Genomic DNA, 12,874 nt, shown 5'->3' with positions numbered 1-12,874 from the left:
TATACCATATCAGTAAGTCTCTTATCAGTTTACAGGAAGGTAATCAAAGCCTAATCAAGCCTGAGGGGAAAGCTGCTGGTCCTATAAAGCAACAAAGTGAGCTGAAAGACTTAGCAGAAATTCAATTGCCCAGGAAATATAGAATATTAAATTATAATAAGAATATTTACCATTTATGAATGCTTATCATGATGTTTATCTCATTTAATTCTTGCAAAAGCCCTATGAGCACCCATTTTAAAGATGAATAAATTAAAGATTAGGTAAGTTAACTGACCTGACCAAGCTGATAAATGGAAAAGTGATTTGAGCATAGGTCTATCTGCCTCCAAAGCCACTTTTATTTATTTATTTACTTATTTTTAAAGATTTTATTTATTCATTTGACAGAGACACAGTGAGAGAGGGAATACAAGCAGGGGGAGTGGGAGAGGGAGAAGCAGGCTTCCCGCTGAGCAGGGAGCCCGATGCGGGGCTCGATCCCAGGACCCTGGGACCAGGACCTGAGCCGAAGGCAGACGCTTAACAGTTGCTTAACGACTGAGCCACCCAGGCGCCCCTCCAAAGCCACCTTTTAAGCCACCTTTTAACCATTGTGCAACACTGACTCCATCAACTAAGTCCATTCATTCACTTATTCACCAAATATTTATTGGACACTTACACTGTGTTAAACATTAGAAATATAAGGATGAATAAAAACGCTTGCTGTGAAGACCTTACAATTAAGTAGCCAGGAGTATAATATAAAAATACATATAATTGTTTTAGACGCAGTCATAAAATATGAGCAACAGAGATACAAAAAATGTCTACAAGTGTTACTTGGAAGTAGGTAGGGGACAGTGGGAAATTTCCATAGAGAATATGACAGTTGAGCCAGGCCATTAAAGGGTAAATAAACTGTCACCATGTGGGTAAGATTACTCTGGCAAAGAGAGCTGTGTGGAGGGAAGAGGTTCGTAGGTGAAATCCAGAATGGTGCACTGGAGGGGCTGCAGATGTTTGATCGGAGGGGTGGCAAGAGGAGGCCAGATGGGGGGAAGAGGCCTCTTGGGCCACACTAAGGAGTTTGGGTGTTACGCAGCAGGAAATGGAGAGTCGAACGGAATTTTGAGGAGAGTAGCAACATGATTAGATTTGATTTTAGATTTCTCGATAAACACAACTATAGGGAAGGTACTACGAAGTGGAGACGTTTACATGGAAGACTATGGTGAGCTTGCTACTGTGTATGATCTGGTCATTATATTTCTATTAATACAGTACATGCTTGTGCTCTCCTAAGACCACCGGGATATCTTCCTTTGAAAAATAGCACACAACAACCTCCTTAATTATGTACAAGTGAACTGATTTTTTGAGAGGTGTATGTTGGAGGGATTGTGTGTGTGGGGGGGTAAAATGTATTTGTGTCTAGCATTTCAGCCTGTTACGAGATTCTTTTGAAATGGGATTGTATCATCTATCAAATTAGCTCTCCCTTTCAGTTTTCGATCATTTTCAAATACAGCAACAATGCTTTCTAATTCTGTTTCAATATAGATACACTATTCACTGTCTATAGTATAAAGTTCAAACCCTTTATTATAATATATAAAAGACTGATAACATTTTGATGACAATCTTTCCAGCTCATCTCAAGCCCCTTTCTACACACCTTATGTTTTATTCACATCAAACTACTTTTGGTTCTGTTCAGGCCTTTTCAAATGTCTGTACCTTTGTCCATGCTGTTCCATCTATCCTAAAGACCATCCTGCCCCCTAGACAGGATTCCTCACTTATCATGTTTTATATTGCTCTAATACAATATTATCCTGAGCCATTATGATCACCTTAAATTTGTCTCCTGTGGGCCTTGGTTGGAAGGGGAGGGCTCAATCCTATTTCCTTTTTTTGTCCTGAGACATCAAACATAGTGGATGGGATATTGTTGGAGCTAACTAAATTACATCTACTTTGCAGAATGAAATAATAGCATACTAAAAATAAAAAGCATGAACATCTTTTGTTGCCCTGCTTTGTAAATTACCGAACAATCAACAGTTAACTGCTCTGCTGCCTTCCTTAGCAAGGGTTTATTGACCATAGGGAGCTCTAGTTTTTAGAACAGCAAAAAATTTGACTCTCACTAGCTCTTTTTAGGAAAGCTATTAAAGCAAAGTCCTAAACTTCCACCCTCCCTAGTGATCATTTTAGTCCTTCTAGGCACTAATGGATCAAGCATTGACAAAAACAATTAGTAAATGTATATAGCAAACATTTTTTTTTTATTTGAATTGTGATTTTGAATTTGACTAGAATTTTTCTCTTTTAAGCTATAATATTGAGCAGTGTCTCCAACATGGTTTCGATTAGAATATAATAACTCAGGATCAGGAACTAGAACCCTTTAAAAATTAAGCGATGATACCACTTCCCTATTAGCTGAATATAGTGCTATTACAGTTCTGAAAAATTAGGAGGCCATTCTTGGTGTTTTTAAAAATCTGCATTTTTAATGTAACCTAGTGCTAAACACTTGGGTCTGTGGAGCAATGAAGGACTAATAGCTGTGATATATGCACTGTGATTTCATATACCACACGAGGTTGAAAAGCTGCTTCTAGCCATGGGTGTTTGCTGTGGAACTTGTTTAGATAGAGCATGTTGATAAGATCAATTTCTGAGTGTCTTTGGTTTTTCATAGAATATACGTTATATCCTCAGGTTTTTATCTTGTTTTGAAGAGTTCTATACTTTCTTGACTGGTCTCATTTTTAGAAAGATGTAAATCTATGAAAGCACCAGGATAAATTTAAACATTGTGGTTAAACCTGTATTTAAACACATCTTTCCAGGGCCTGAATGTTTTTAAATGCTTCCACACTGGGGGGAAAAGATTTTTAGAATGATTCTTACAATTAACTGTTTTTTTTAATTAAAATCTCCAAATTAACAATCTTTTAAAACTAGAATAAAGATATATACCCATAATAAATTAGTGTTGGTTGTACTTTTAAAATACAGCATTGAAGTTTCCTGAGGAGCATTTTCTAGGACCAAAATCTAATGTTTTACACTATAACAAATTTACAAATAGGGTCCACTGTTCCCTTTGCCTCCTTGCTTTCTGCCTCCATGCCTATTTTGCTATGCAAAAGCTTTATGTCAATTTACTTTTTGAGCCATTTAAGACCAAACCAAATTATTCCTCCAGCACATTTTAAACAATCCCTTAAAGACCTCTTTTTCTTGGCTATGTTTCCAATCTTGGCTTATCACTATAATATTTCATGCTCCATGCTTCTGAAAAAATTCAATATTCAAGAACAAAGTAATCCAGAGCTTTACTTCATTTCAGTCTTTTTATGTCCTAGGGCTGTCCCAACTCAATGACCCAGTTTTTATTGTGTCACATCTCACTGTCTGTTGCTGACTGCGACCAGCTTGCCTAATCCTTTTCCTGTCCCTTATCAGTTTTCCCTTAATTCAAAAATCTTTTCTTTTTTTTTAATTTTTTGCACTTCTTTCACAGCTTTTAGGTTTTGTTTTGTTTTGTTTTTTTCCTCCTTAGGAGATTCAGTGTACCTGTGGTAGCCACTCAGAAATACAAAGATGAATGGGTAACCAAGGTCCATAAGTCTGTCCTTATCAAAATTTTCATTGTACTATCTTTAGAAGTGTGAGTGGTAAATGGCAGAAAGTGGATATTATAATTTGGCATCATGCATCAAGAGTCCTTAAAAATGTTCATACCCTGTGATCCAGCAATTTCACTTCTGAGAATCTAGCTTATTAATTAAAAAGAGTCATTTAAGATGTAGAAAAAGCAACATACATGAGATCTCATTACAATGTTATGTATAAAAGCAAAAGAAGAAAACAATGCAAATATCCAATAGGAGAGAAGTTTAAAAAATTAGCATCTATCTCTTCGATGGAATATTGTGCAATCATTTAAGATGATGACTATGTGACCAGGTAGAAAGATGGGTAAATATTTATGTTTTCAGAAAAACAGAGTGCAAAATTGTAAGTGCCAATGATCACAACTATGTTTTTAAAATTTACAAAGGGAAAACAGCAGGGAAACATGACATTTGCTGAAGTGCTTATTTTAGGGTGGTAGAATTAGAGATGATTTTTCTTTACTCTCAAAATCTTGATTAAATTTCTTTTAAAAGTTGAGTTTTTAAAAGCTATAATTTTAACTGATGTAAATTAAGAACCTATTTAGGTTATGTCAAATAAAATGTGTAAGACTATTTCAGATAGAGCTCTATTTAAGTCTAGTAATAAACTAACAACTGGCAAGGGGCAATAAGACAGTGAGGGCGTCATTGTGTTTAGCATTGTGTGTAACCCGCAAAAAAATTGCATTAGGAAAAAACTTTCAATACCTATTTTAAAATATAAAGTGATTTTTTTAAAACTTTGTTCTCTCCAGAGTTACTTCCATCAAATCAACATCTAATCCAAACTTTCAATCCATTTCCACAGTCTTCAGAGAGATCTTTCTGGAACCTCAATCTGTTTGTGATACTCCACTGTTTAAATCACTCAGGGATTCAGAATATTAAAATTTTTAGCTTACTAGCTGCTCCCAAGCTTCTCTCTTTTTTTTTTTTTAAGATTTTATTTATTTATTTGACAGAGAGAGACAGCGAGAGAGGGACTACAAGTAGGGGGAGTGGGAGAGGGAGAAGTAGGCTTCCCACGGAGCAGGGAGCCCAATGTGGGGCTTGATCCCAGGACTCTGGGATCATGACCGGAGCCGAAGGCAGACACCTAATGACTGAGCCACCCAGGTGCCCTGCAAGCTTCTCTATCTTATTCTGTGTCCTTTCTTCTCATGTACCCTCCCCACCAACTTCACCAAACTCCATGTAGTACCTGAAACTATACTCTGAGTCACTATTATCTCTGTCTCTTCATCCTGAAATGAACAGTTAATACCTACTCATTCTTCAAATCTCAAGTGTTCCTTTGGGAAGGCTTCTCAGATTCTCCATCTTCTCTATGTCCCTTCTCTGTAATCCCGCAGTGCCCATTATATTGTGCTATCACTCATTTGTTCATCTGCCTTTCCTACCAGACAGTACATTTGTTCTTGTTCACAGGCAAGTGCAAGTATGTATGTGTTTAACCACACTCCCAGCACCCCTCACCATGTTCCCTTCCTGTGCTCTGACAATGAGAGGAATAGCATCTGCTAAGTAATGTTGATGAAGGGCCAACATACTAATAATCCCGGACACTAGATGCTAGGAACAAAGAGGGGAGATGTGCTGGAAGTGAAGGACTGTTATCTGTCAGCTACTTATCGGGTAGAAATTGTTCAGTGCATCTCCCTGATGAAGTTAGACTTTCCTACTTTGTCTTAGGGATGTCTTGCAAATATTGTACCTCCCACATCATACAGCTGAGCAGCGGGAGTGGTCTTAGTTGTCTGGAACCCTCCCCTATGCCCTTTCATATACTAGGCATTCAAACACATGATGATGAAAATCCAATTTTTAAAAATCATTCTGATCTACAGAAATTTGCATCCACCTTGTCTGTGATGAGAAAAAGCCTCTGGAATAAAAAATATGTGAAAGACAAAATACTTGTGAAGGTCAACATCCTAACGAGAAATTTTCAGAACAGTGTTGTGGACTCCTACAGAGAGATGTAGTAGGAATTAAGAAGAGACAAACTTATTCAAATAAAATAAAAACAAGGACTGCATGAACTCCAAAAGTTGACATGTAAATATCTTCTCTCCCTCAATTTTCATATGCTTCCATAGGGAACCAGGTATCCTCCAACAGGAAATATTTTTCAGCCTGACACAAAATCAGGGTTTCATAGTTTAGAGGAAAAAACAAATGACTTGGTCATGTTCTCAATTGACTTTCTTTCTTTTTCCCACCCTTATTATATTTGCATTTTAAGCAATATATTTACTATAGCAAAAAAAATTTTATAGAAAATTTTAATAAATCATTTTACCAAAATTTTTATAGCCTTTAAATTTTTTTGATTGACTCTAATATTTTAGCTATTAATCTTTTAAAACTAAATTAAAGTTTAAATGTATCAGAGGCTCTGATATTTAAGATGAAAGTCTGGAAACAGCTGTTAAATAGTCTTTCTTGATCATCCCTTGATTTATCTGCTTCAAAGACTTAATGTTCTTATTTTATATTTTCTTATAGAATCACCTATCTATTCCCATCTGGAAACAAATGCAAACAAATGTAAGTTTTAGAAAAATATCCAAACATTATTGTATTTTGAATTTCAAATTATTGGAGTATATCGAGTAACTACTTTAGTAGAAGGGAGAAGTTAAACAGCCAGTGCATCCAGGGAGAAGTCTTTGACTGAACTTTATATATAATAATAGGAAGCAGAAATAATAAAATTAGCACAATTAGTTTAGTCAGGTGTAATTAAGAATGGGAAGTAAAAACATTTTCAAAAATTAAGCAATATAAGAATAAGCAAAACAGGGGGATACTAGGACAAGCCGGAATCACAGAAAATGAAAACTGAAAGGAATTCTTTTTAATGTAACTACAACGGTCTCTCAGTAAAATACATTACTTATAAAGGCACATTTCCCTGTAGGAAAGAAGAAAATATTATATCTCTGAAGACAATCCAGTAATCACTAAAAATAATGTTCAGATATACCCATGCAGCTTTATTCTTAACAGAACTTCCTTAAATAGGTTTCTCCTATTAGCAAGGGAACATGCTGATTTAAGATCATGAGTATAGTCCCCTTGCCCATCTCAGCACTCACTGTGTATTAAGAAGAACCCTACTTTTCAAGTCAAACCTCATGTAAATTTACTGGCTATGAGTTCTTCAGTGAACACTGATTTAGTAGATGAGATCACAAGGGTTAATGTGCCTAGTTCAGTGCTCACTACATAAAAGGCTCTCTAATGTATATATTTTTCTCTTTCCTTCCCTGACAACCCTGTAATAAAAATAATAAACCCATAGCCCGAAAGAATTATACGAGACAGGAATGATTTGTTGCAAATACTTTAACATAAATATTTCATAATTTACTATAAAGACATCTTGCACACCACCACTATAAAGACATCTTGCACACCACCATGAACATGGTTTTATAAAAATTACAATTTTATGATTTCCTAAATACCATGATAATCCACCTGTTTTTAACCTCAGTATAAAAGCTAAGAGTAGGGTTAGAATTTAACCCTAGCAGACATGAAAATTTGGTGTCTTGATTTACAAATATAGTTTAATACACCAGAATATTGACAAGAATTGCCATGTGCTTCAGATATACTGCCAAGACACGAACAGCCAACAAGTTTAAAAGAAATATACACATTTCTAGTTTTAGGTGCTAACTAGAAATATCCCCGTAAGGTTGGTAAACTGTGACTACCAACACCAGTTTCTACACACCTGAAAAGTGGGCAAAAATATTAAGATATTTAGCACAAGGTGGACAATATCTAGGCTTTGGGGTTGACTTCCTATTTTCATGTACTGTACAGTCATCATTGCCCCCAACTTTGGAATTTCAGACCTAGAGAATATACAGTTCAAAACACTTGCTTTGTCCTTCTCATGCTAGAACTCTGATGTTTTCCTCTTTACAGTCTGGTAGAAAAGCTGATCTTTCAGCTTTTCACTCAACAGCATTGAGTCAAATCTCTTCTATACAGGATCTCACTCTTGTCATGCCCCCTCTATATGCAGAGAGCCGGTCAAAGTCTTGGAGGTGGAAACGAGTTGCCAACTGATTTACCATTTTCCTCAGGGTAAGAAAGGCTGAAACAACTTGGAAAGTAAGGAACAAAGTGAAGATGATGTGTATCGCTTTTTCCAAGGGCAGATTTGTTAGGCCTTCATTAAAGAGCAAGAAGAGAATTAAAGGCAGCTGCAATAAAAGGCTCAAAAGCCAAAAGCCAGCCAACTCAGGAACCTGCAATGACACATAGCAAGAGTAATCAGATCAGTAAAGGACAGTCTTTTGTTTATACAGATCAGCACTATGAACCTACATTATGAGCTCTGTAATTCAAAAGGAATATAACATGGTCCTTGTCCTCAAAGAATTTACAGTCTAGATTAAAAGTGAAAACTAACTGATGCAGCAATGCTAGAATGATATACCTTAGTGAATTATTAAACGCACCACTTAGTGGTATGAACTAAATACTAAAAGAAATAAGACAAGAGAGTGATTAGGGTAGGTAAAAGAAAGAATCCAAGGATGTAGGCTTTTAAAGTTGGGTAGAAGGAGGAAGAGACAAGAAAGTAAGTAAGCAAAGATGTGGAATGGGGATGACTAGGAATCAACATGTCAGCCTGGAATGGATGCCTGCGTAGGGAAATAGCAAAAAATACAGTGAGGCCTGTGGGTGGAACCTAATTATGAAGGGCCTAGAAAACCAGAGAAATCTTCAGGCATTATCCCTAAGCTCTGGTAACTGTAAATACTTAGGCAGCATGACGATTCAGAAAACGTGTGCCTGGCATAAGATTCCTGAATTTATAATTTCCCCCCATTTTCATAATCAGGATTTAAACATGTTTAGTTGACCAAGTATTTTCAAGACTGGTGAGAAGAGGGAAAACTGTCAATTCTTAAGTATTTATTTACTATGTTCAGGTACTTTATACAAATTATTTCATTTAATCCCAACAAAACTTGGAGTAAATATTTTCCCCATTTTATATACAAAGAAACCAAGGCTCAAGAGATTCAGCCAACAGACTACAGTGACAGAAATAGTCAAGTTGGAGGCAGGCCTTTGCTCCTTCCACCACCTCTCTCTGCCTTTTCCTCGCTATGAAAACCATATTGCCTTTACAGGTTGCACTGAAAGAAAGGGAAGAAGAGCCTACCTTTTCCTGTAGGTTCCCCATGTAGCCCAGATACAACCTGATAGCTTCAATTAAGGTTATTAAGATGATAACAGTGACCACAATGAATTTGTAGTAATCGGGCAGGATTGAATACTAAAAAAAAAAAACCAAAAAAACAAAACACACAAAAATAAACATGTTTGTATAATCTCACATGTAGTAAAACTGACCTGAAATAGAAAACAAATATTAAGAACTTTAATTTTATTGACAATGTAACAATGCCAGGGATGGGCAGAAGAGATCTCAGCAGAAGTATTAAAGCACAAACTTACCTTCATCTGAAGCATCATAATGCTGCTTACCCACCAAAGTGGGAAAAAGTAAGTGTTAAAATAAAGTGACATCTGCAATGCCAAACTGGACACCATTTCATTATCTACAAAAGAAACAGAGAAAAAGAACAAACTCTTCATCTTGGTCACTGCCTATAAGTCCTTTAGTTTCTTAAAATTAATAACTACAGTGTTGGTTCAACAAAACTCCAAATTTTAAGCCTATTTATAATCACTGACAGTGAAAGGAAATATTCATCACAATACTATTTAATTCATGTATTGAGTTCTTGGGGGTATGTTTCATATTTTTCAATTACTTTATCATTTTTGCCATTACAGCCTGTCGACTTTTTTGCACACCATTGGTGTAGATTAAATGTGGAATATCAGTATGAATCCTATTGAACAGATAATAATGATCATTACCTCTTTTGTAGAGTTCTATGTGAAGAGCCTATAAAATACATAAAAACTAATCTCTCACATAAAAACTAATCTCATACAAAAACTAAATTATAGACATACCCCTCTTCAGCATACCCTAATCCCACCCATTCATTAATACTCAATTTAATGCCACTTTTCCCACAAATCCTTTCTTGATCCTATTCTCGCACCCCAGCAGAAATCTCTTCCCCTCTAGGTACTTATCTCTAACCTGTGTGTAAGAAAGTGTTAGCAAAGAACCACATCCCCTCACTCTAGACACAGTCTAGTGTGCTGAAGAGATCATGAGCTTTGGAGTCCAAGTAAACCCGTAACTCCTCAAATACCCCTGTAACCCTGGATGCCAGACTTGGGATAAGTTATTGAACCTTTTTGATTAATTTCTCAATCAGAAATTGTCTCAATTTCTTCATCTGTAAAATGGTAACATTGAAAGTACCTCACAGTTTGCTTGTGAAGATTAGAGACAGAATTATTTCACCCTACCACGCCTGGTACTTAGTAGGCACTCAATAACATTAGTTCCCTTTCCTTCTCTTTTACTTAATACACAGCCTCATTGTAAGCACAGACTACATTCTACCCAAATGTGAGACCCTTACAGAACCTAAAATCTTGCTTTATACAGGGTACATACCAAATATGCATAAGCAGAATGACTGAATTAATGGAAACGTAATGTCATAAAGACATCAATGTAGCCATTTGTGATACGTGAGCTTCATTTATCTAAGGCTGACTGCAAGATGCCTTTTGCTTCTATGTAAGGGAGAAGGGTCCCAAATTAAGAATTTGATTTTTTAAATTAAACCCTTCAAATACATCCTAAATTTGACTAAATTCTAACAGTTTAAAAACAGATATGTATTTTGAAATCAATTGCCCTAAATGTAAGAATTTATAAAGGCTCCAAAATAAATTTCTTAAAAACAGATTTTTTTCTCCACAGCTGACTATATGTCATTTAATAATTTTAAAATATAAGAAATAATCATGGACTCTCACAGCAAGGTTTCCTTTAGCTTTTTTCTGTTATTATGATCTACTTTTGCTTATATTTATTTTTATTTTGCTTATTCCTATTTTTTAAATTATCACTGATAAAGAATGAATTCTTAAAATTTGTTAAACTTGAAGGCAAATCACCAGCCTAGGATTTTTTTTTTTTTCATAACAACAGTACAACTCTTGGTCAGTGGACAGGGTAATGGTATACACTTGTAAATACAGTGCAAATAATCAAACCTACTTTGGATTCACAAGGAAGAAAATGTGGGAAAAAAATGATAAATTAGTTAAGCTGAAAATTTTAGTATGTTTGGAGCAGGAACTAGTCAAATTTTGCAAAGAAGTTTTTATGTTAAGAAATTGTGTACATGAGCATCTTAAGAGTTATGCTATGTCTATATTTCAGCATTTCAAACTTATAATCAAGCAACTGAAAATCAAGTTAATATGTAAATGAACCTTGAAAGCACAAGACATGAATTTACTAAATTTTGCAAAAGTACAAGCTGAGTTCTGTAAACGGAATTTAAATTAAAACATTATATAAATCAGGGGTAGGCAAACTACCAGCCAGCTGCCTGTTTTTGTATAGCAAGTGAGCTAAAAATGGTTTTTCACATTTTTAATCAAAGAATAATATTTGGTGACACTGAAAATCATATGAAATTCAAATTTTAGTGTCCATAAATAAAGTTTTATTGGAACACTGCCTCATCTATGCATTTACCATTATCTACGCATGCCACAGGGACCTATGGCCTGCAAAGTCTAAAATACTTGCTACCTGGCCCTTTACAGAAAATGTCCGCTGACCTGTGATACCTTACATCATCAGATTTCAGCGCCTGTTAAGCCTTAGCTTTAGCATCAGAAACTTAACCTCATTTTTCACATTGATTTCTCTGTACATCCTAAATCTTTAAGAGGCCTAAATTCAGGGTGAGAACAATGCAACTATGGGAATTTACTTTTCTCTGCTCGCTTTTAAAAATCCCTAAACCAAGCAAGAGGAAAAGATTGCTATTCCCTAGCAGAGCTTAGTGATAAAAACCACATGGATCTGGTTGATAGTACGCTATCATCATGATTTAAGAAGGGGAAACTGGGAGAAAACTGAGTGATCACTTGCCGTCAAGTTGAATGCAGCACCGTGGTATTTTTTACCAGATTTAGGGTAAGAGTTATACATGGGGCATGGGGGTTGGAGACGGCAGGGAAGGGAGCGAGCTCTGTTGAAAGCGAGGCTAGTGTGGCTGCTGCCATGCCGAAGTGGACAGCGGTTTTTAAAACGATCATTAAAGCAATTCTTTCCACTTCTTCCATAAGAGCAAAGGAGAAGATATTTTAACCAGGGTGGGGAGTGGGAAGAGGAGACTGCCTGGGCTGTTTTCACTCGAACCTGGCCCGAAAAGCCAGGGCGGCAGTCGCAGAGGAAAAACACCGTCGGCCTTCGCGAAGGATGCGAAACCGGACATGGGCTGCGAAGGCGGATTTTTATATTTTTAGTTCTTAAGGAAGGCTGGCGCCACCTCAGCTGCTCGGCTTACAGTTCGCCGGCCAGGCCGCAGCACCGCCAGCTCAGGACCCGCCGGGCATACAGGCCTGGAGGTGTCCCAGTCCCCACCCCAGCCCAAGGCTCGGCCCCTCCTCCAGAGCGCTTCCCCGCAGTGCGGAGAACCAGCTGAAGGCGAGGCCGCCATTTTAGGTCCGGGCAAAATCTGGCCACTCCCAAACCGGCGCCAAATCCTCCGCAGGCCATAGCCGCTGCGCTGGGCCTCGCCCACTCACCCGGACCCTCGCTGTACTCCGGCCCGGTCCGGTTGGAGTCACTGAACACGGTCCGGCTGAAATTTCCCAACCGCTGGCGGACCGGATCCGGCAGCTCCATGCCCGGGCCTCGGTACAGCTTACAGCTAGGTCTGCGGACGCAGCCTCCTTCTGCGGTTCCCACGGCAACCGGGCGGTGCGAGATGCTGGGGCCCAGGCGCACGCGCGGCCGCACTGCGGGGCAGAGGAGCGGGGCGCGAGCGCCTGGAAAGCAGAGGTGTGGTGAGAGTCGCGTCCTGCCTGGCGCCTCAGCCGGGTGTGGAACGGCAGATTCCTTAGTCCTGTTTTAAGCCCCACCATCTTTTTTTTGTTAATTTTAAAAACCAATAGAAATAATAAGAAATGACCCGAGGTTGGATTGTGATACAAGGAGCTCTGACACCTTGCCAGTGCGATGTAAGCTTTCTGGAAGGAAATAC

At 37.6% G+C, this 12,874-nt stretch overlaps 1 protein-coding gene across 1 annotated transcript; it reads right to left on the bottom strand.

Annotated features, from left to right (window-relative positions):
* Window positions 1-7,012: 7,012 nt before the first annotated feature.
* TMEM17 (transmembrane protein 17) lies at window positions 7,013-12,625 on the bottom strand. The gene is made up of 4 exons (XM_045884914.3): window positions 12,417-12,625; window positions 9,171-9,274; window positions 8,875-8,988; window positions 7,013-7,948 (listed from the first exon to the last, which is right to left on the bottom strand). Exons 1-4 carry the CDS (start codon window positions 12,514-12,516, stop codon window positions 7,670-7,672), a joined length of 597 nt encoding a protein of 198 aa, XP_045740870.1. The 5' UTR covers window positions 12,517-12,625; the 3' UTR covers window positions 7,013-7,669.
* Between the last annotated feature and the right edge of the window lie 249 nt (window positions 12,626-12,874).

This window comes from Mirounga angustirostris, unplaced genomic scaffold (genome assembly GCF_029215605.1).
Source record: "Mirounga angustirostris isolate CCGP_5_RB_7025 unplaced genomic scaffold, mMirAng1.0.hap1 SCAF_10, whole genome shotgun sequence".
In the NCBI taxonomy this organism is placed as follows: domain Eukaryota; kingdom Metazoa; phylum Chordata; class Mammalia; order Carnivora; family Phocidae; genus Mirounga; species Mirounga angustirostris.
The sequence above is the reverse complement of the archived record's forward strand: the minus strand, read 5'-3'. Positions and strand labels throughout refer to the sequence as shown.